Source organism: Callithrix jacchus, chromosome 14 (genome assembly GCF_049354715.1).
Source record: "Callithrix jacchus isolate 240 chromosome 14, calJac240_pri, whole genome shotgun sequence".
NCBI lineage: Eukaryota > Metazoa > Chordata > Mammalia > Primates > Cebidae > Callithrix > Callithrix jacchus.
In genome coordinates this window covers 12,149,782-12,172,782 of record NC_133515.1, presented here as the reverse complement: position 1 = coordinate 12,172,782, position 23,001 = coordinate 12,149,782, and the positions used below count along the sequence as shown (strand labels likewise).

Genomic DNA, 23,001 nt, shown 5'->3' with positions numbered 1-23,001 from the left:
TTACCACAGCCCAAACCCATATCACCAAAGAAGGCCCTCTAGGAAGGAAAGAATTAGAAAAAAGGAAGGAAAGAGGAAGGAAAATCCTTTCTATTCTTAAAACCCACCTCACACACCACTTCCTTCTTCAGCCCCTTCCTGATCCTCCAGTCCTCACTGGATGGTGGGGTGGGCAGAGGAGGAGAGGAAGATGGGGTTCTTTTTTCTGAGCCCATAGGGTACTTTAATTTTTAAAAAATCTTATAGGCACATAATAGTTGCACGTATTTATGGGGTACGTGTTTGCACATGTTTATGGGGGATATTTTGAAACAAACATACAATGTGTATTGACCAAATCGGGGCAATTAGGATACCATCTCCCCAAACATTCACCATTTCATTGTCCTGGAAATATTCCAGATCCATTCCTCTAGTTATATTGAATTATACAATAAATTATTGTGATCTACAGTCATTTTGTTGAGCTACCAAACACTAGATCTCATTCCTACTATCAAACTGTATTTTTTTTAACCCATTAACCAACCTCTCTTTATCCCCCCTTCACCACTACCCTTCCCAACCTCTGGTAACCACCATTCTTCTCTGTGCCTTCATGAGATCAATTTTTTTAGTTCTCACATATGAGTGAAAACATGCAATATGTGTCTTTCTGTGCCTGGCTTATTTCACTTAACATAATGACCTCCAATTCCATCCACTTTGCTGCAAATGACAGGATTTCATTCTCTTTAATGGCTGAATAATATTCCATTGTACATCTATGACACAATTTCTTTATCCATTCATCCATGATAGACACTTAGGTTGATTCCATATCTTGGCTATTGTGAACAGTGCTGCAATAAACATGAGAGTAGGCAGATACCACTTTAATATTCTGAGGTCCTTTCTTTGGGGTATATAAGCAGCAGTGGGATTGCTGGATCATATGGTAGTTGTATTTTTAGTTTTTTTGAGCAACCGCCATAATGTTTTCCACAGTGGCTGTAAAATACTCATCAAAGAGTTTATGGCCACCTACCTTAGGCCAGGCCATGTTGTAAACATCTGGAGGCCCAAGATTTCCCATTTACTATTGCACGTCTTTAAATACATCGCACAATAACTAAGAACACATTTGGTGCCCAAAAATTCGTTAAGTCCCAGTGCAGCCAGTATAGATGCGCTACACTACACACTGGTGTCCAATCCAATCCTGGCCACTTGTGAGAACCTCTCACTTCAATAATAAGACAGATCCTTCCTGCTTTCCCATCCTCTACTCCTCTTTGCCCTTTCCCAGCTCTTGTTGTAATTCCTTCTGGGGGCAACATTGCCACCTCTCCCTTTAGGAAGGCTTGTGTCTGGGAGTGTTCAGTGTCTATTTCAGAGATCTTGGTATTGCTAACTGTCACGACAGGAAGACTATGCCCACAGTACTGATGAGGCTCAGAAAGCCTCTGGCACGTAGACAGAAGCGATGCTCTAAAATTCTCGGGCTCTTTACTCATTGCATTCAGGAGGGTTGATGCCCTCTGTTCTGTAAACAAGCTAGAAGATAATTAAATTGGAAACAGGACATTAATGAATAAGTCCACAGGACTTGGGGCTTTGAAATAGAAATAAATGGGAAGCGCACTGTTGATGTACCAGACGTCCTGTTAAGGTTAATGATGGTATTCACCATCTGGGTCATTTGACTACTACAGCCTTCAACTGAGATGGTGGGTGAGCACAAGTAATATGCAAATTCACAGAAGAACAAAGCCAATTTAAACAACTTTCTAGAGACCCTGCTTCAGAAAAACCAAATAAGATTCAAATCTGGAAGTGTCTTCAAAAACATAAGGAAGTCAAACAGAGAAGCTGTAAAGTTAGCTCTGTCCCCAGGTAAACCAACAAGAGGTTTGGACTTAAGAGGGTGAAGTTCCTAGGAACTCAGTCAGGACAGACAGTACTATATCAGCAGAGCCAATACGACTCTACATTTGAGATAAAATGAGTGTTGCCAGGAACGAAGGGATTTAGGAAGCATGAGCTTAAAACAAAGGGGATAAAGGACTCCATCCCTCCACTAGCTTGACAAGTGTCAACTAACTGGTCACAGCATTCGCTCCTCTGAGCCTGGACTTGGCCTCAGAATCCTTTGGAGCACAGTGCTTTCAGATAGCTCAACAAGTCAGTATTGGCATGAAAATCACCACTGGTCAGCTTCAGTCTAGGTTATCCAATAAAGAACTCAAACTTCTAGACTGGGGCAGATTTAAGTTGTAACCACTTCAGGTCTTGTAGAATCTCCAAGGCTTCTTACAACAGCTTCCCCTCTTTTCTCTGAGGTGGACCCTGAGTCTCTCTCTCTCTCTGGCCTAAGCCAGGCTGCATTTCTGCTGTAAGCTAATGGGCGTCAGAGGGGAGGAAACACCAGCAGGCTCTACTTGGGTGAAAACAGTGCACATTTCTGCACTCGTCTCAAAATCACCTCCTTCATCACAATATGAGCCCACAAAAGAGCCACCTTTGTCTCTGATCTGGCTCTCTGTTCTGTGGCGTAGAGGAAGGTGACAACTGGGAAATGAGTGGCAACAGGTAGATCAGGGAGGCCCTGAATGCCAAGCCAGAGTTTCCGTTTCATTGCCTACTGGTAAATATCAGTGAATCACATTGAGGAACAGTATGGCATTATATAGAAATGTTAATGACAGACTCTTACCTAGCAGCTCTACTCTCAATGATATATCCTGGAGGGATGCCTCTACAGGGGCACACAGACACACGAACAGGAATTTCCACAGCAGTATTATTTGTTAATAGTTCCAAACTCAAAACAGTGAAAACCACATATTTATAGCCCAGTAGATAAACTGTGACCTAGTTATTCAATGGAATAGGATTCAACAACATAAATCAATGAACTACGCTACCTGCTATATCAGTGATACACTGATAAGCCCCCCACACCTAAGAAAATAAAACATACTATATAGTTCTCTTAATATAAAACTCAAAAATAGGCAAAAATAAATTGTATTTTCAGGACTAGCAGCATAAATAGAAACTCAAGGAAATGACTTTCCTAAAAGTTGGGGTATGGTTATCAAGAAGGGAAGATCAGGAAGAACACCCAGGAGGTTTTCAGGCAATGCATTTTTCTTACTCCAGGTGATAGTTTCATGAGTGTTGCTACACAATGACTTGTTATATGATGCAGATATCCTGTGTGTCTTTTACCATACATGTGCGTGTGTTATAACATATATGTGTGTTATATTCCACAGTAAAAAGGTATAAAAGAAAATTCCAGTTGATTCTTCAACAGTTGTGGAAGAAAGATGCTATTCTCCTCATTTCACAAGTGAGGAGACACGGGCACAGAGAGGTTGAGTGACAGTGCTGTGCTCACACAGCTCCTAAGTAGACAAAATAGGATCTGACCCTGAAAACCTGGCCTTAAAGTCCAGGGCAAGAGCCACTCTACCATCCAGCTTGTTAGTGGGAATGGACAGGAGGGGAGGAATCCACTGAACTTGGCAACTCACTGGGCCTTGGCATGAGGGAGGATTAGGGAAGGCATCAAAATGATCCCAGATTTTGAGCCTGAGCAATGTGAAAGATACGGGAGTCCCATTAACAAAGGTAAGAAAAACAGACCCAGGAGGTTGGAGAGTTTAAACATGCTTTCTGACATCAGCCAGTGTACCTGCACTCCCATATGCAGTTGGAAATGCAGGGCTGTCATGGGGGAAGACAGAACACAGCTGGATATTTAGAATCTGTTTGCACCTGCCTGGGCATGACAGTTGACACCATAATGGGGAAAGAGATTACAGGGTCGAGGACACAGAAAGAAAATTAGCACAGATGACGGAACCTCATAGAGGTACCAGAGAGAAAGATGGCAAACACAAGACTGACTGAGGAAAAGTGATGGAAAGGGACACTTTATGACAAGGAAAAGCCAATGAGAAGAGAAAAAATAGGCAGTGGTGACAAATGAGCCCAAGGGTCTTTCCACATGACACAACCCAAGGATTCCCCATGCACCCAGGGTGAGGTGAGGGTACTGTGCTCACTCAGAGTTAAGGCAGCTGAGGCCAGAACGACACTGGACTTCAGGACGCAAAAGTGAGGCAGAGAATGTGCACACCCAGAGCTGCAGGCTGCCGTGCGCAGATGCCTATTCACCGGTATTCTAAGGGAGGTCAGGGACACCCGGGAGGCCAGGAGCTCGGCAAGGGCAAAGGCACAGTTGCTAATTCCATACAGCAACCACTGTGTTTTCTGTTAGGGTCTAGAAAAACATTTCTGGTGGGACTCTAGCTGGATGTATGCAAGCATAAGTTTAACTGATCATTAAAGAACACCAGCAAATTCAAGTCCTCTCTCTTTCATGTAGCTAGCCACGTGTGCATGTGCACACACACACACACACACACAATATTAATAGAATCAACAAGAACAACTGTCTTGATAAACCTCACAGCATTTAGCAAGGTATTTCATACACTTCCCCTGATATGTTATGAATTCAGAGTTGTTGTCAAGATTCTGGCTTCACCCTCCACTACCTATACACTGACTTTATCACTTCCAAAGGATAATCAATTAGCTCTGTAAGGTGCTCAGAGTGTAATTTGTATACACATTGAGTCAGACAGAAGCCTTCCTGCTTAAATATTCAGAACTCAGCCTCTATATATAATTACAAAGTTACATGGTAAAAACATACATAGGCATTTTGACTATATCAAATTATTTATGAAAAATCTAAAAGCTCAAAAGCAAAACATCTGGCAATCACGCTAAATAAAGAAAAGCTTTTGTTTTTTGCTGTTTTGATGTATAAAATCTCAATGTATTGAAAATTAAAATACACTGCAATAAAATCCCAGCCTTGCTCCAAGAACATGATGAACCATTGCATGAGCTTTTCTGTAGATTTCATATTGAATTTGTCCTTTTAATCTCACCCTGATGCCTCACACTGAGCATTTAGAGTCACTCCTCCTTCAGATGTGTTTCCAGGCAGTCATTCTGGACACTATGAACAGTGTGTAACCCCCTGGAGTATTACCTGGAAGCTGCAGTATAATGTATGCTGTGGACACTCCAGCGTGGCACATGAAAGGAAGGCCATAATCTTCCATTTTCACTTCCAAGAAGGTGATGTTTACTGTGTACAAATTACGTTCCTGAAAAGAGACATAGCTTCTACAAAAGAAAAGAGCCAGTCATTAATACGTGAGTTACATTTACCCAACATATTTTATAATCTGTTTTCTGGAGATAAAGTGTTTTCTTGGAGAACACTTTGGACTATCATGTTATCCTAAGAATACTCTGCTGACTGGCCCAGTGAGGTATGTAGAATGTATATTTTCAAATTTGCATTTTCTTCTGCATGGTGTCAAGGATGTATGGTTCTGTTAGCTACAGACACCATCCTCAGTCCCACAGGCCCCTCCCCTGTTCCTTTCTACATATCCTAACTTATCCACACTGCAGGACCCAACACAAACTCCTCTGCCCTCTGACTTCATTAGTTTTATTTACACCACTCCATTTATACCACCATAACTTGAGTTTATACCCATTCAATTAGCTAATGATTATGCACTATCTTCCCTAAGAGTCCCCATTGGTGCTTCTTTAGTATAGTAATGAACAATACTACTATTTCTTTCTTCTACTGTTGCAAAATACACATTTGTGTCATTTCCAGTGTTTGCCTAGTATGCCCCGGGGATTAAGCTTTGAAGGCCTATGGTTGATGATATAACTGAATGGAAATGAGACTAATCTTAAGTAGTAGTGGAGAGAATTGGATCTTACTGCTCTCAGGGATACATATCACTCTAACTATGTGGTAGGTGGAATTGATAACATGAATCATTGAGGGGCAAAAACAGTAGGAGAAGGCAGCAGTGACACCAGATTCACTTAGATGGAGAAACCCTTGATAGCTTTTAGAGAATTCAGAAAAGCAAAACACCTACTCCACCCCTTCTCTGATTCGTTTGGATTCATTATAGTAAACATCCACCAAAGTGTTATTGACTCTCCAGCATCGTAGATTTGTATTATCCTTTGTGTCTGTTATATTGCAGTCCACAATCAGGGTGGTGCCTAAAAAACCAAAATCATCAATATTCAATGAAAATTCTACAAACTTTCAAATTTATTAACACCTGGATAACAAGTGCATCTTACTCTCGAGCCTCAAATACCTTTTGATTACCAGAAATACACCCCCAGGCTAATGTTAATCTACCGTTTTCTCTTCCTGGAGAGAAATCATGAGGAGCAAGTGGACTTCCAGGACATCCGTTGTAAACAGATACACATACATTGCCAAACATCATCAAGTATACAAATGCCATGTAAAAACAATTTTACATGGCAGGAAAAGGGGAGGTGCTATTATCGCCGTGTTAAGGATGCAAAAACTAAAGTTTGGATAGATGGAGTGACTGACCCAAAGTAATTAGAGGAAGAAATGAGATATTAACTCTAGATTTCTAACACCGAATCCAGTGATATTTTGACTTCAATAAATGTGACCCCAATGCTTTCCCTCTTTCCCTTATCCTACCTCTACATGCATTCACAAATTATATTTCATCAATTTAGAGTCTCAGTGGATTTTGTCCCATGAGTATAGTAAATTGTAACATTCAAGGAGTGTCCTTTATTCTAAGTGATTTTTTTAAAAACTGGATTGTGAAATACAACACACATATACGAAAGAGTATAGAATAGAAATGTAGAGTTAATGAATTATCATAAAGAAATGTCTATACCATTTTCACCCCATCAAGAAAACAGGATATTTTCTGAATCACAGAAGCAACGTCTTTTGTCTATTTTTTAATCAAATTATTTGTGTTCTGTTTTTTGTTTGTTTATTTTTGTTTACTGTTCAGCTGTTTGAGTTCCTAATACATTCTGAATATTAACCCCTTGTCAGATGCATAGTTAACAACCATTTTCTCCCATTGTGTAGATTGTGTTTTCACTCTGTTGATTGTTTCTTTTATTGTGCAGAAGGTTTTTGGTTTGATATAATCACATTTGTCTATTTTTACTTTCATTGTCTGTGTTTTTCAGGTCTTATCAAAAACATCCTTGCCCAGTCCAATTACATGAACATTTTCTTAATGTTTCCTTCTAGTAGTTTCATAGTTTCAGGTCTTATATTTAAGTCTTTAAACCATTTCAAGTTGAGTTTTGAATATGTTAAAAGATAGGGGTCTAGTTTAATCCTTGTGCATGTGGATATCCAATTTTCACATCACCGTTTATTGAAGAGGCTGTTATTTGTTCAATGTGTGTTCCTGGCACTTTTGTCAAATATCAGTCGGAGGTTGATTTGTGTGTTTATTTCTGGACTCTATTCTGTTCCATTGATCTGTGTCTGTTTTCATGCTAATACCATGCTGTTTTGATTACTATAGCTTTTTAGTATATTTTGAAGTCAGGTAGTGTGATGCCTCCAGCTTTGTTTTTGGTTTTTGGCCTTTTGGTCTTTTCCTCAAGATTGCTTTGACTATTCAGGGTATTTTGTGGTTCTATACAAATTTTAGGACTGTTCCTTCTCTTTTTGTCAAAATAATGTCATTTAATAGGGATTATATTGAATATTTCCTTTCCATACTTGTAAGTTGCTTTCAGTAGTATGGATATTTGAGCAATATTAATTTTTCCAGTTCATGAACAAGGGATATTATATTCAAAGTGTTGAATGAAAATAAAAACTTCTATCTAAGAATACTACATCCAGCAAAGCTATTCTTCAGAAATGTAAGAAAAATGAAGTCCCTTCTAGACAAGCAAAAACCAAGGGAACTTATTGTTACTAGACCAGTTTTACAAAAAATGCCTAAGGAAATGATGCAACTGAAAGTGAAAGGATGATAATTACCACCATAAAAACATGTGAAAGCACAAAACCAGCAGAGGTTCAAAATCAAATTCAGAATATTTCACTGCTATAATGGTGCTATGTAAATCTTTCAAGCCTCTAGTACTAAATTTAAAGGTCAAAATGTTCAAAAATAACTACAGACACAATTAGTTATTAAGGAACACATAATCTATAATGATGTGAATTAAAGCAACAAAAATATAAACTGTTAGGGGGAGGATAAATGTCTAGAGTATTTTTATGTGACCAAAGTTAAATTGTAATCAGCTTAAAATAGTCTATTATAATCACAAAATTCTTTATGAAGAAACAAAGGATCTGCAAAACAACCAGAATACAACTAACAAAATGTCAGTAGTCGTGTTCTTACTGATCAATAATAATCTTGAATGTAAATAGATTAAATTATCTAATTCAAAGACATATAGTGGCAAAATAGATTAAAAAACAAAAACAAAAAAACAAGAACCAACTATGTGCTGCCTAATAAGAGACTTACTTTACTCACAGACTCACAGTAGGTCCAGTCAGGATACATATACATTGAAAGTGAAGAGATGAAAAAATATATTCCATGCAAATGGAAAACAAAAGCAACCAGGAGTAGCTACACTTATATCAGGTAAAAGTTTAAAATTATAAGAAGAGACAAAGAAAGTTGTTATATAATAATCTAGTCTGTTGCTGAATCTCAATTGCATTCATTTCATTCCTTGACTTCTTAAGCTTAGATTTCTCTCTGGTTCTTTTTTTATATCTATCTCTGTTGAATCGCTTATTCAGATCATAAATTGTTTTTCTGATTTCATTGAATTATTTGCTTACATTCTCTTGTTATCTAGCTGGGTTTCCTTAAGATCATTATTTTGGATTCCTTTTCAGGCATTTAGTAAATTTTATTTTATTTGAGGTTTGTTAATAGAGAATTATTGAGCTCCTTTGAGACGTCACGTTTCCTATTTTTTTCATGTTTCTTGTGTCCCTATGTTGATAGCTGCACATCTGGGGCAACAATCACCCTTCTAATTTTATGGAGTAGCTTTCTTAGAGAAACATTTTTTCTGTAGATGCATCCTAGTATGTCAGTTAAATAGGGCATGTTGGCTTTGGTTCTAGAGTCACAGAAGTGTAGTCTTCATGCAGTTTCTTCAATTACAATCCACATCTGTAATATCTTTGAGTATCTCAGTGGCCTAGGCTGCAAGAGTTTGTACTGACAGTGGCATGGCTTTGCAGGGTGTTGGGGTACCAGGTTGGTTCTCAGGCCAAGGGAGTGTGTGCACGCACAGTAGGTCCAATGGAAAAGGGGTGTGGCCTTGCCAATGGCAAAACTTCTGGCCTGGTTCTCAGGCTGAGGGTGAGTATATACACCCTCATGGGTATGAGGGTGAGCAGAGTAGAACTGCTGGCCAGGGGAAGTTTCCCCATTGTGCAGTGCTTGTCCATACAGAAAGCAGGGCACTATGTGCATTTGAGCATGAGGATCCCAGTAACTTCACAGGGCTTATACTCCAATTAACCAGGATTGTGGAGTTGTAGCCACTCGTATGAACATGGTGGAATGATGGCAGAGCCTTGGGGGTGGAGAGATGCAGTGGCTACTGGCCCCCACAACAGGACTCACTCTAACAGTAGCTACAATTCCGAGATAGCGCCATGCTGTAGCAGAGTGGGTCACAGGGGATAAGGGTGTGCACAAGGTAGTTTCCTGCATTGGAGCAATGCAGCCATGAGAACTCCAGGCTGCTCCCACACAGCTCAGGGCCTATGAGGACTGCAGATTTCTTCTGTAACGAGAACTGCAGGTAGTACTAACGAAGGTTGCAGGGGTTTTCTGCTTACCTTTTGCTGCAAGAAGTTTCTTTTGGCTCCAAGTCAATCTTGGTGGGGGAAACAGAGTTACAGAGAAAGGGTGATTTCCTCCCCTGTCTATGCAGCCATCCTGAATTTCTGTGCTCCGCAGGGACTCCATCATTTCTATGCTGCACTCTACTGCTCTCCTTCAGACACACTAATCAAAATGTAGCTATTTATTTGATATTTTGGCCCTTTTGTAGGGGAATTAGTGCTAGAAACCCCTAGTCAGCAACCTTGTTGACATACTGATGATCCATATTTTTATAATACATTTTAATACTGACAAGGAAATGGCTCTCTTTTTTCTTCTGTTCAATTTTTCTTGGCTTTTTCCAGCATTTTTGACAGAAATTTTAGAAATGCTTTGACAAGTTTTAGGATATTCAGTAAAATTTAATTGGTATTATTTTAAACTTGAATTATTAATCTAGGAGAAGTAACATTTTAATACTGTTTCTATTTAGAAACATCTTTTGGAATTTCACTAAAACACATATTCTTTTATGTTCCACCTTAAAATGTTTCATTTTTAATCATGTAGAGAAGTGTTTCTAATTTCTTTTTCAGTTGTTCCTTACTATTTTGTTACTTGTATTGCAAATGTGAATGCCATTTTCCCCAATTACAAAATATATGCTATTTTAGGCATGTAAAAATTCTATTAACTTTGAATGTTTATTTTATATTAAAATAACATTAGTAAGCAAATGCTAGTGATTATGGTTTTTTACTTAATTTTGTTAAAATTTCTAAGTAGAAACCAATAGATCAAGTTTTACAAATTATAAGTCTATCTTCCTCCCTCCAAGATTTCTAAGACTCCCTCTCTTGCCTTTTAATTATCTAAGCACATTGGCTAGAATTTATAAAGGCAGGAATGGGAAAGGAAGTCAATTAAGAGAGCTAAAACAGCCAAATTTGTCTTTTAAGACTATTCATATAGTGAGTAATGTGTAGACAATTATCCTTTATTATGGGCATTATTATTTCCTTGAAAGTTTAACAGAATTATTCTAAAAACATATGGGCCTAGTGGCTTTTAAACAGATTTCATCTCTTTATCATTTGTTGTTTTATATAAACTTTCCTGTATTTCTAAATGTTTTCTATTTGGTTGTCTCTGCATTTAGGGGATTAGATTTGCCGGAAGTTTTTCTTTCTCCTCCATCCCCACCACAACTCTTCTGCCCTTAACCAACTCTGGGACAGACTGTATTAGTTTATTTTCCTTTAATAAATTCATTATTTTCTACTTTTATTCTTGTTGTTTAGTTGGTCTTTTTATAGAATCAGATGATTAGTTGTATATTTTAATTATTTCTACACTTCATAATAGTGTTATTTAAAGATATAAACTTGTTTGGAGTACAGCATACGACATGAAATTTTATATGAAGTATTTTCACTATCATTATTTTCTAATATTCTTTAACTATGGCTTTGGTTCTCTAACCAAAAATGCAATAATTGAAAGATGGATTTTTGTTGTTGTTGTTTACATTTTTAAATTTTGTTTAGTTTTAATTGACAATAATTATATATATTTATGGGTACAATGCAATGTTTTGATATATGTTTAGATTATAGAATAATTAAATCAAGCTAATTAACAAAGCCACCACTTCATATACTTAACGAGTGTGATTATTTTATTGTTTTGGTTTAGTTATAAATTTTTACATTCACTGCATCATGATTATACCCCATGATCTACACAATTTCTCTTTTGGACTCTGAGTTTTACATAGATGTTTCTGAGAGTGAGATATGTATAAGACACATTACTTTTACTCTATTATTCAAACCATATAGAATCTTACTTTCCTAGTAAATTTCTCAAAGAAAGAGTATGTTAAAATCTCTTGCTACAACTGAAACAATTGTGTTGTTTTATGTATTATATTTCTGAGACTTTTAGTATTATGTATTTTGATACACTACTGTTTGACACATATAACTTTCTGTTTTTGGAGGTGCTGGGATTTTTGCTTAATTTGCTTTTCCTTCAGATGTTATACAACATATTTATTTTGCTAGTGATTATTTTTAGGTTTTAAAAAATAACTTGACCCCTTTTTTCTAGTTAGATCACAAACGAGACCATGCTTGTCGATCCTTTTCCATGTAGATTAAGCAATACAATACAATAATTTTTTTCACTCCTTTAATATACCTTGCAGTGTGAGAGAATATAATCCAGAACTCCTGGTCAACATTATTTAATAGTACTTTTATATTATGTATTGTCTTTTTCAAGAATATTTGCATTTCATTGCCTTTGTATAAATGAATTTATAGTAATCACTTTAGGCCCATAGTGTTCACTGCCAGACTTCTCTGCCACCACAACTTTTCCAGGCTTCAGCTCGCTGGTGTTTTATTTTGATTCCTCTCCCCATGAGCTCAGTCAGGAATATCCAAAGCTGGAAACTAGGTGTGTATGGGATTTATCTTCATCCTTAAGGTTTAAAATATTCACCAGAATAAGCAGACATAATAAGCTCTTCCCCGAGTGATTTTAGTGGCTTCAATGATTTACTCACCTAGCTGTACTTCAATTGAATTATTTTTTGGATAAATGATTTTAGGGATACTTCCTCCATATTCAACTCTTTCTGTTAAGAAATCATACCCACAGGAAATTGTATTAGAATCACATATGATACATTCCCAAAAACTATGATGCAATAACATGAAGCCCTGCAAAGCAGACCATCAATCAACTCTGTTGAAGAAAAATCAAAACCCATAATGTGCAAAATCTCACTCCATAAATACACATTTTCAATCGGAAGTAACTGAATTGCCAAAAAAAAAAAAAAAAAGCTAGAAGCTGAGCTATGAGGAGAGTTCACTTTGGCCACTATATTTTGGTATAAACTATATATTATATTGTTTATAATATAAACTAGTAAGCTTGTATAATAAAATTTCATTACTTAATAATCCAAAAACACTTTTCAAGCAGTGGCTATAAGCAAAGGTCTGGCTTAGGCACTAGCTTGAGAGAAATAGGAACCCTCTTGTTTTACCTTCAAAAAAACCCCCTCATGCTGTTCCTATTCCAAGGCAACCATTAATCTGTTTTCTATTCCTATAGTTTCATCCTTTTAAGAATGTTATATAGATGGGAAAATACGTAATACCATGTTTTTGAATTACTTTAAAATAGTCTTTAAAATTGGTGGGAGTAGATAGAGGTAAAGATGAAAAGTGTTTAACCAGAAGTTGATAATTGTCAAAGTTGGGTGAGAGATCCATGAGGGTTCATCACATCTTCAGTTTTTTGTTTTTTTGGTTTTTTTTTTATTGCATTTTAGGTTTGGGGGTACATGTGCAGAACATGCAAGACAGTTGCATAGGTACGCACATGGCAGTGTGTTTTGCTTCCTTTCTCCCCTTCACCCACATTTGGCATTTCTCCCCAGGCTATCCCTCCCTACCTCCCCCTCTTCAGTTTCAATCTTCCTCCTCCAACTCTGCATTTCCATATTCTTTTATATCCCTTCCTCTTCTATTATTGTTCCAGCTCTTTCATTCTACCACTAAACTTTAGCATTGTCTCCCTCCCTGTTTTGACTCCCTGGACTCCCTATCCCTGAGTGTTTCTCTACTTCTTTCTTCTCCCATTTGTCTACCAAAATTTAACAATCACCTACTTAGTTCCATTATTCCTCCCATAGATTTGGGGTGGGATATGGAAAAGTTGTAAGAGAGGAGCTAGGAAAAATACAAAACTGCATACCTTTTATGATGGAAATAATAATTGTATATTCCACAAACTAAATGCACCATGTCTCAAACAAAAGTTAGCCCCTGCTAGTTAATGTAACATCATCCACTAGAACACACATATGTAAAATCCAAAAACCATTCTAGGCAACAGCTTTTCTTTCACCTTGTTCAATTTATCAATCACCAAATTCAACTATTTTTACCTCCTCATTTCTCAGTCTGTCTTTTTCTTCATTCCTGAGCCTTCTATTTTCCACTCTTTTTCTAAGCAATCTCATTCACACCCACCTCTTCAAATATCATCTCAGGGCCAATGACTTTGAAGGTCATATCTCCAGTCCTTCCTCTAAGCTCCAGGTCCATACAAGCCATAACCTACTCTGGGTCTCCACCATCCAAGGGCACCTCATACTACTCGATGTAGCAATGACCAAACTCATGATCTCACTCCTAAATCTGGTTTTCCTTCAGAGCCATTTTATTGCATAAATAGCATCACCATCCAGTCAATAGCACATGTCAAAAAGCCTAGTTAATTTTTTTGACCATGCCATATTTCTCCCCATATTCAGCCCAACACTAAACCCTGTGGTTTTTACCTCTTGAGATGCCCTGAACCCATCCACATCTCTCCATATTCAATGATAGCACGTTACCTGTGCCTTCATGCCTTACCTGCACTTCTGCACCTGCACTTCATGATTTACCCTGCAATGGATCATTCTGTGCACAGCAGCCAGTCTGCTGTTTCAGAAATGAGAATCAAGCCATGCTACTCTCCTGCTTTCAATCTGTCTGGCTGCCTGTCATTGTTCTTAGGATAAAATTCATACTACTTACTCTGAATTGCTGGTTCCTACTTGATCTTGGCCCCTGACTACTTATCCAACCTCATCACTTACCATAATCTCTCTCATTCATCATCACTCTAACCCTGATTTCTACTCTTCAGATACTCCAAGTTCCCTCTTGTACCAGGGCATTCACATTTGCAACTTCCTCAGTCTGGAAAAAATCTCCCCAACTCTATCACCCACATAATGCTTCCTGACCATCAACATCACCATTATCAGAAAGCTTTCCCCAAGCCACTGCCTTCTCACCAGGCCCTCATCTGTTTGATCTCAGATTTTTCCTTTTCTTCATTTCTTTCATCTTCCCTGTAATTACACGTCTTATTCGTGAGTTATCTGATTAATCTCTGCCTCCCCTCCCTCTCAGACTTCAGGCTTCATCAGAGCAGTGGTGGTGGCTGTTTTCTTCACCACCATGTTGTCTCTGCCTGGCACAGAACCTACCTTTGTTCACTACTCAGCAAAGAGTTCTTAAATGATTGCTTTAAGAAGAAATCCCCCATGGCCTTCTCCCAAGTTGAGACTATCAGCACTCTTTCGGATATTTTATCAGCCTCGTAAGTGGTCTCCAAGCTGCAAAGCCTTTGTCACCTCTGGCTTCCATCCATCTCAATACTGATGTCTCCCAAAACAAATGCAGCCCCAGGACTCTGCACTTGCACAGGGCCTTCAGTGGATGCATGGTAAAGCCTATGCATAAGCAGCCCCTTGGACCTTGACCTGTTTAACTCCACAGTCTCGGCTCTCACCCTCCCTACCAGATACTCACATAGGCTCTAACAAAATCATTTTAGATCCAACATAAACATAATGCTTCCCTGCTTTGTCCTATAATGTTCTCTCTGTTCTCTCTGCCTAGAGACCCCTTCTCACTTTTATGAATCATATTCATTCTTTATTTTTATGAATCCTATTCATTCTTTGAAATTCACCTGGGAACTCCTTTCTTCTTGGAAAGCCTTCCCAGACCATTTGCTTGCCACCCATGCCTCCTTCTTATTCTTTCCCTGCTCCCCAGACACTGTCTATGACTCTACCCTTAGCACATGATATTAAAATGATCGATTTAATCTCTAGATTCATCGCCACCAGGCTGACAGTTTTTCAGTAGAAGAAACAATGCTTTTCATTTTTTAATTATCAGGCCATGCCATAATACTGGCATAAAACAGATCATAAATAAATGTTTATTGAACATGAAGTAGAGACTACAGAACCCAGTTACTTCCTAAGGGATTCTTCATTTTCCTGACAAATTTCACCTTCAAAATTTTCCTTCAGTCACTAATTCATTATAGTAATCAATCATTTGGTTAATAAATAGTTCTGTGCCTGGTCTAGGCCAGGCACTGGGCTCAATGCCAGGGATTCAACTGTGAGCAAGATGAGGAAGGTGATTTTTTTCAGAGATAATGGTCAGCATAAAACCCAAATGCATGAAAATCAAAACACTTTATACAATTAATTTTCTTAATTACTGTGCTTTTAGTGAGAATAATTAAAACTGAAGACCACCCAAAAATATTTAAATCAAATGAGCAGTTGCAGCAAAGAACATGGAAGGATTAGAAATGAAGAGCTCTCTGGGAGAACAGCTGGAAGACAGGGAGTCACTGGACCATGCAGAGTAAAGGGCCCTGTCCTGCAAAGGCAGCAGGGAGCCATCCAAACATGTTTAGGGATCCAAAACATCCAGAAAAAGTTCAGTCTCCCCAAGTACTCTGAAGTGTGAGATGGAAACTAGTGACAAATAGGAAGGTCTACATCAAAGAAGCATCTTTAGTTCTTCTCATCTAGATGCTTAAATACGGAAAACAACTTTCTACTAAAGAAAGAGCGAAAGGCACCACAGCAGGAGCTCCTTGACTTCTTGCCCAGTGTGTTTGGAAAAACCAATGCTGGCCTGGGCACTGAATGCCAGAGCTCTGGCTCTGTTTCTGACAATAACCAGCTTTGTGACCTTCAATAAGTTGCTCCCCTCCTGGACCTCTGTAAAATTTATGGCTTGGGTAGAGAAAGTGGAACAAGATGGCAGAATAGAAGAGTCTACCAACTGTCTCCCCTACAAGAACATCAAGTTAACAACTATCTACACAGAGGAAACACCTTCGTCAGAACCAAAAATCAGTTATAGTATCTGGCTTTAACTCTGTATCGAAGAAAAGGACACTAATAAGACAGAAAAAAACAGTCCTCAATCACCAATGCCACCCTTCCCAATCGTCGACAGTGGCGGCATGGTACTGAGAGTGTCGCTGGTTGCTGGGGGAAGAAGAACACAGCAATTGTGAGGCACTGAACTCGGTGCTGTCTTGTTAGAGCAGAAAGGAAAACTGGATCAAACTCAGCTGTCACCAGCCCATTGAGGGAGCATTTAAAACAACAGAGGGGAATTACTGATCCAGTGATCAGCACTTGAGCTCCCGTAGATCTTACCACCAAAAGCTAAAGTGCTCTGGGTCTTGAAGTCAACTTGAGAGGCAGTCTGGGCCACAGGGACTGCAGCTCTTAGGTGAGTCCTGGTGCTGCCCAGAGACAATGGACTGGAGTGGGGAATGCAATATACCTAAGTGTTCCCATCTAGGGCAGCCAAGAGAGTGTGGGCATCACCCCTCTTTAACACCCCAGACTTCACAGCTTGCAGCTCTAAAAGAGGCACTTTCCCTCCACTTAAGGAGAGGAGAAGGAAGAGTGGAGAGGACTCCATATTGCATCTTGGATACCAGCTCAACCACAGCAAGAGAGGACAATGATCAGCGTCATGAAGCCCGTGTTCCAGGCCTCCCAGACAACATTTCTAGACACATGGGCCGAAGGGGACCCGCTGCTTTAAAGGAAATGATTCAGTCCTGGCAGCATTCATCACCTCCTGACTGAAGAGCCCCTGTGCCCTGAATAATCAGTAGCAATTTTCCAGGTACTACACTGAATGCCTTGCATGAGCCTGTGAATCTTGCTGGCTTCAGGTGAGACTCAGCACACTACCTGCCGTGGTGGTTATAGGGCAAAACTCCTTTTGCTTGAGAAAAGCAGAGGGAAAAGTTTGTCTTGCGCTTTAGGTACTAGCACAGCTACAGGGGCGTAGATCATAAAGCAGGCTCTTGAAGTCCCTGATTCTAGGACTTGAATCTTGGATGGCACTTCTGCACATGCCTGGAGCCAGAAGGGAGCCCACTGCCCTAAAGAGTGAGTCTCACATAAGGCAGCATTCACTACAAGCTGATTTAAGAGCTCTTGGCCCTTAAAGGAACATCTGTGGTAGTCTGGCAGTACTCCTTGTGGCTGGCAATGGTGGTGGTTATGGATGGCGAGGCTCTTCTGCCTTTAGAAAAGGGAGGGAAAAGTGGGAAGAACTACATCTTGTGGTTTCACTGCCAGCTCAGCTGCAGTACAAAAAACACTTGCTAGACTTATAAGGTTTGTTTACTCTAATCCCTGACTCCCAGATGGCACCTCTGGATCTACCCAGGGCCTGAGAGACCTCACCAGTGGCAATCTGCTGTAATAGGAGGAATACAGGCCTGGCTGGCTTTGCCACCAGCTGAATGCAGAGCACCAGAGCCTAAGCAAACATAAGCAGTAGCCAGGGAGTGGGTAAAGCAGGCCTTAGGTAAGATCCAGTGCTGTGCTGGTTTCAGATCTGACCCAGCAGTCATAGTGGTTATGGCCACAGGGGTGCCTGTGTCACATCACCCCTAGCTTTAGGTGGCTCAGAAAAGACAGAGAGAATCTGGTTTGTTTGGGAGAAAGTAAGGAAAGAGAACTATTCTCTGCCTGGTATCAAGAGAATTCTCCTGGATATTGTCCAAGATCATCAAGGCAGTATTTCTACAAGTCTGCAAGAACCACAGCATTACTGTGCTTAGGGTGCCCCCTAAAGTAGATACAGCTTGGATCAAAACACTTGAACCCTTTTGAATATCTGGAAGGCTTTTCCAAGAAGGACAAGTATAAACAAGCTGAAACAGTGAAGATTACAATAGATACCTAACTCTTCAATGCTCAGACACTGAAGAATATCTGCTAGCATCAACATCATCCAGGAAAATATGACCTCCTCAAATGAATGAAGTAAGACACCAGGGGCCAATCCTGGAGAAACAGAAATATGTGATGTTTCAAAATAGCTGTGTTGAGGAAAGGCAGATAAATTCAAGGTAACACAGAAAAGGAATTCAGAATTACATCAGATAAATTTAACAAGGAGATTGAAATAATTTTTCAAAAATCAAGCAGAAATTCTGGAAATGAAAAAATGCAACTGGCATTTTGAAGAATGCATCAGAGTCCTTCAATAGTGGAATGTATCAAGCAGAAGAATTAGCAGGCCGGAAGACAGGCTATCTGAAAATACACAGCCAAAAGAGATTAAATAAAAAAGAATAAAAAACAATAAAGCATGCATGCATGATCTCAAAAGGGCAAATCTAAGAGCTATTGGCCTTAAAGAGGAGGTAGAGAAAGAGAAAGCAGTAGAAAGTTTATTCAAAGGGATTATAACAGAGAACTTCCCAAACCTTGACAACAATATCAGTACTCAAATACAAGAAGGTTGCAGAACACCTAGCAGACTTAATCAGAAGGAGACTACTTCAAGGTATTTAACAATCATACTCCCAAAGGTCAAGGATAAAGAAAGGGTTCTAAAAGCAGCAAGAGAAAAGGAACACATAGCATACAATGGAGCTCTAACACATCTAGCAGCAGACTTTTTAGTGGAAACCTTATAGGGCAGGAGAGAGTGTCATGACACATTTTAAAAATGTTTACCCTAGAATAGTATATCCACAAAAACAACCTTCAAACATGAAGAAAAAACAGACTTTCCCAGGCAAACAAAAACTAAAGGATTTTTCATCAGCACCAAACTGTCCTACAAGAAATGTTAAAGGGAGTAATTCAATCACAAAGAAAAGGGCATTAAGAAGCAGTAAGTAATCACCCAAAGGTACAGAACTCACTGGGTATAATAAGTACACAGAAAAACACAGAATATTTTAACATGGTAACTGTGGTGTAAAACTATTCTTATCATAAGTAGAAAAATTAAATGATGAACCAATTAAAAATAATGACTATAACAACTTTTTAAGATGTGGTCAGTACAATACAATATAAATAGAAGCAACAAAAAGTTAAAAAGCAGAGAGATAAAGTTAAAATGTAGAATTTTTATTAGTTTTTTTCCTTGTTTGTTTATGCAAACAATATTAAGTTGTTATCAGGTTAAAAAATCTGTTATAAAATAATATTTTCAAGTTTCATGGAAACCTCAAGCCAGAAAACATACAATACAGACATTAAAAAACAGGAAAACAAATCATATCACCAGACAAAATCACCTTCACTAGAAGAAGACAGGAAGGAAAGAAAGGAGGAAGAGATGACCACAAAACAAGCAGAAAACAAATGGCAGGAGCAAGTTCTCATCTATCACTAATAACATTAAATGTAAATGGACTAAACCCTCCAATAAAGAGACATAAAAGGGCTGAATGAATAAAAAAATAAGACCCATTGACTGTTTCCACACTTCACCTATAAAGACACACATAGACTGAAAATAAAGGGATGGAAAAAGATATTCCATGACAATTGAAAACAAAAAAGAGCAAGAGTAGCTATAATTAGGGAAAATAGATTTCAAGACAAAAACTATTTAAAAAAAAGACAAAGAAGGTCACTGCATAAAGATAAAAAGGTCAATTCAGCAAGAGGACGTAACACCCAACACTGAAGCACCCAGATACAAAAGCAAACATTATTAGAGTTAAAGAGAGAGACAGGCTCCAATACATAAAAGCTGGGGACTTCAGTATTCCACTTTCAGCACTGGACAGATCTTCCAGACAGAAAATCAACAAAGAAACATCTGACTTAGTCCGCACTATTTGGTCTGGGCAAAAATTTTCTTAAGCAATACTACATAAGCACAAAATGGACAAATGGGATCACATCAAGTTAAAAAGCTTCTGCACAGCAAAGGAAAGAATCAGCAAAGCAAAAAGACAACCCATAGAGGAGGAGAAAATATTTGCAAACCACCCCTAGGGATTAATAACCAGAATGTTACAGGGAGCTCAATCAACTCTAGAGGAAAAAGAAAACACAATCTGATCAAAAAATGCGTAAAGGATCTGAATAGACATTTCTCAAAAGAAGACATACAAATGGCAAACAAGCATATGAAAAGGTGCTCTACATCACTGGTCAGCAGAGAAGTAGGAATCAAAACTACAATTAGATCATCTCAACCAGTTAAAATGGCTTATATCCAAAAGACAGGCAATAACAAACGTTGCTGAGGATGTGGAGAAAAGAGAACCCTCGTACACTGTCAGTGGAAATGTAAATTAGTATAACCGCTATGAGAAGAGTTGGAAGATTCCTCAAAAAACTAAAAATTGAGCAACAATATGATCCAGCAATCCCACTGCTGGGTATAAACCCAAAAGAAAGGAAATCGGTGTATTGAAGAGATAACTGCACTCTGATGTTTGTGGCAACACTGTTTACAATGGCGAAGATTTGGAAGCAACTTAAGTGTCCATTAACAGATGAATAGATAAAAACACTGTGGTACATACACACAAGGGAGTACTATTCAGTCATAAGAAAGAATGAGATCCTGCCATTTGCAACTACATGGGTAGAACTGGATCATTATGTTAAGTGAAATAAGCCGGGCACAGAAAGACAAACATCACATGTTCTCATGTATTTTTGGGTTCTAAAAATCAAAACAATTGAATTCATGAACATAGAGAGTAGAAGGAGGGTTACCAGAGGCTGGGAAGTGTAGTAGGGGGGATGAGGGGAGAAGTGAGAATGAATAATGGGCACAAAAAAATAGAATGAATAAGAACTGCGATTTGATAGCACAATAGGGTGACTATAGTCAATAATAACTTAATGGTACATTTTTAAATAACTTAAAGAGGGTAATTGAATTATTTGTAAGCCAAAGGATAAATGCTTGAGAGGATGGATACCCCATTCTCCATGATGTGATTATTACACATTGCATGTCTGTATTCAAAACATCTTATGTAGAACATACATATATACACCTATTATGTACCCACACAAATTGAAAATTTTTTAAATTAAATCAAATTAGTAGTTTGAGCTAAATTACTTTTAGGGTTTCTTCTTCCCCTAAGGCTGTACTTTCAAACCTCCAGGGCATATGTTCAAGAGAGCTGGCTGCTCTGGTCTGAGAACACAGGTCCCATGCATAGCAGGAAATCCCAGGACCATATCCAGAACTCTGAGCTCTGCAGCACTCAAGGCAGGGGAGACCTAGGCTAAAATGAGAGTCACGTTCATCACATCTACCATTTTCTAAATACCTGCAATTAGTCAGGCACTCCAGAAGCTAGTCTATGTGCATGATCCCTTTAATTCTCACCAATCAACCAAGAGTTTTGAGCGCTCTGTTGTTCAGATGAGGGGACTATGCTGCTCAACCCCTTCTGCCTCACTTTTCCCAGCTTCTGATTCTAATAGTGGCAAGTTTGAAACTCTGCTAGACTTCAGGAAAATCAAGACCTAGAATCACTCCTACCCAAAGTCCAAAGCCGGAAGCCAGTTTGCACAAAGCCAAAAGAAGACAAGGCGACAGGCATACATGAACATACTTACTGGTGCTCACAGTGATGCCATTTAAAACCTTGTACTTCTTCCCTGAGTGTAACAGTATGGTTTGGCACATGTAGTTCCCTCTGTCCTCTGCCAAGACGTTGCTCACAAAAAGCTTGGTTTTCAAACGAGTGAATCGCTCCCCTTTAATCTCGTTACAGTCCTAATGCAAATAAAAACAAAATTCAATTCAATGAATTCTTAGAAACCTGTGTGATCCCTAGAATTAGGGTAATCTACAATCCACCTGGAAGACAACAGTTAGCTAGCTAAGTGGGTAAATAGAAAAATAGACAGATGATAGATAGATGGACACAGCAGAATTCCTTGCCCAGTTTGTTTATAATGTGTATATATGTGTGTGTATACATATACATGTTCAAGTGTGTGTATATAGATATACACAGATTTGACAAAGAATATTTTACAGGCTAAAGTGAGTTATACAAACATTAAGTCTAGTAGGAGTTGAGAGAATGGCCTATGTGAGTTGGAAGGAAGACTTCACAAAGGAAAACTGAACCTGGGTAAGTTTTTGGCAGGAGGATATGAACATCCTCCACCTTCAGGGACCCATGTCTCCCAGCAGACTCCCACTTAATGGCCCAAGTCCCTTTACCTGAAACCCAAGTGAATAATGACTGCTCCCACTGCATTGCGGGACCAATTACACTTTCCACATTTATCAAGCACTGGGCTTTATAGAAATCCAAAATAGTTTTTCACCAACATCCAATTTGAAGGGCTGAACCAGCATCAAAGGTTGCTGGCCAAGTTTATGGAGGGCAGATTTCACATCACTTCTCACACTCCCCATGCCTCCTCCATGGACAAGGCAACAACCTCACACCCAACCAACCAGAAGACTAGTGAGTCTCGGGTAAGCTTTCTCTCTCAGCAGCCACCCAGAAGGCAAGCCTCACCATTTCTCTGTCCTGTCCTGGGCTCACATTCTCATGTTAATAATCACTTCGTTCATCCCTTGGGCCCACTTCTGAATTGTCCCAA

The 23,001-nt window shown here is 38.9% G+C and overlaps 1 protein-coding gene across 6 annotated transcripts in view; it reads right to left on the bottom strand.

Annotated features, from left to right (window-relative positions):
• The window catches only part of IL1RL2 (interleukin 1 receptor like 2), a 47,443-nt gene that overhangs the window by 11,458 nt on the left and 12,984 nt on the right, over positions 1 to 23,001 (bottom strand). For all 6 annotated transcript variants that reach the window (XM_078348864.1, XM_078348865.1, XM_008980189.5 and 3 more), the window contains 4 exons: positions 21,997 to 22,156; positions 12,307 to 12,378; positions 5,979 to 6,108; positions 5,057 to 5,193 (listed from right to left, as the gene is read on the bottom strand). In XM_078348864.1, coding sequence (XP_078204990.1) covers positions 5,057 to 5,193; positions 5,979 to 6,108; positions 12,307 to 12,378; positions 21,997 to 22,156 — 499 coding nt within the window. The remainder of the gene's footprint in view (positions 1 to 5,056; positions 5,194 to 5,978; positions 6,109 to 12,306; positions 12,379 to 21,996; positions 22,157 to 23,001) is intronic.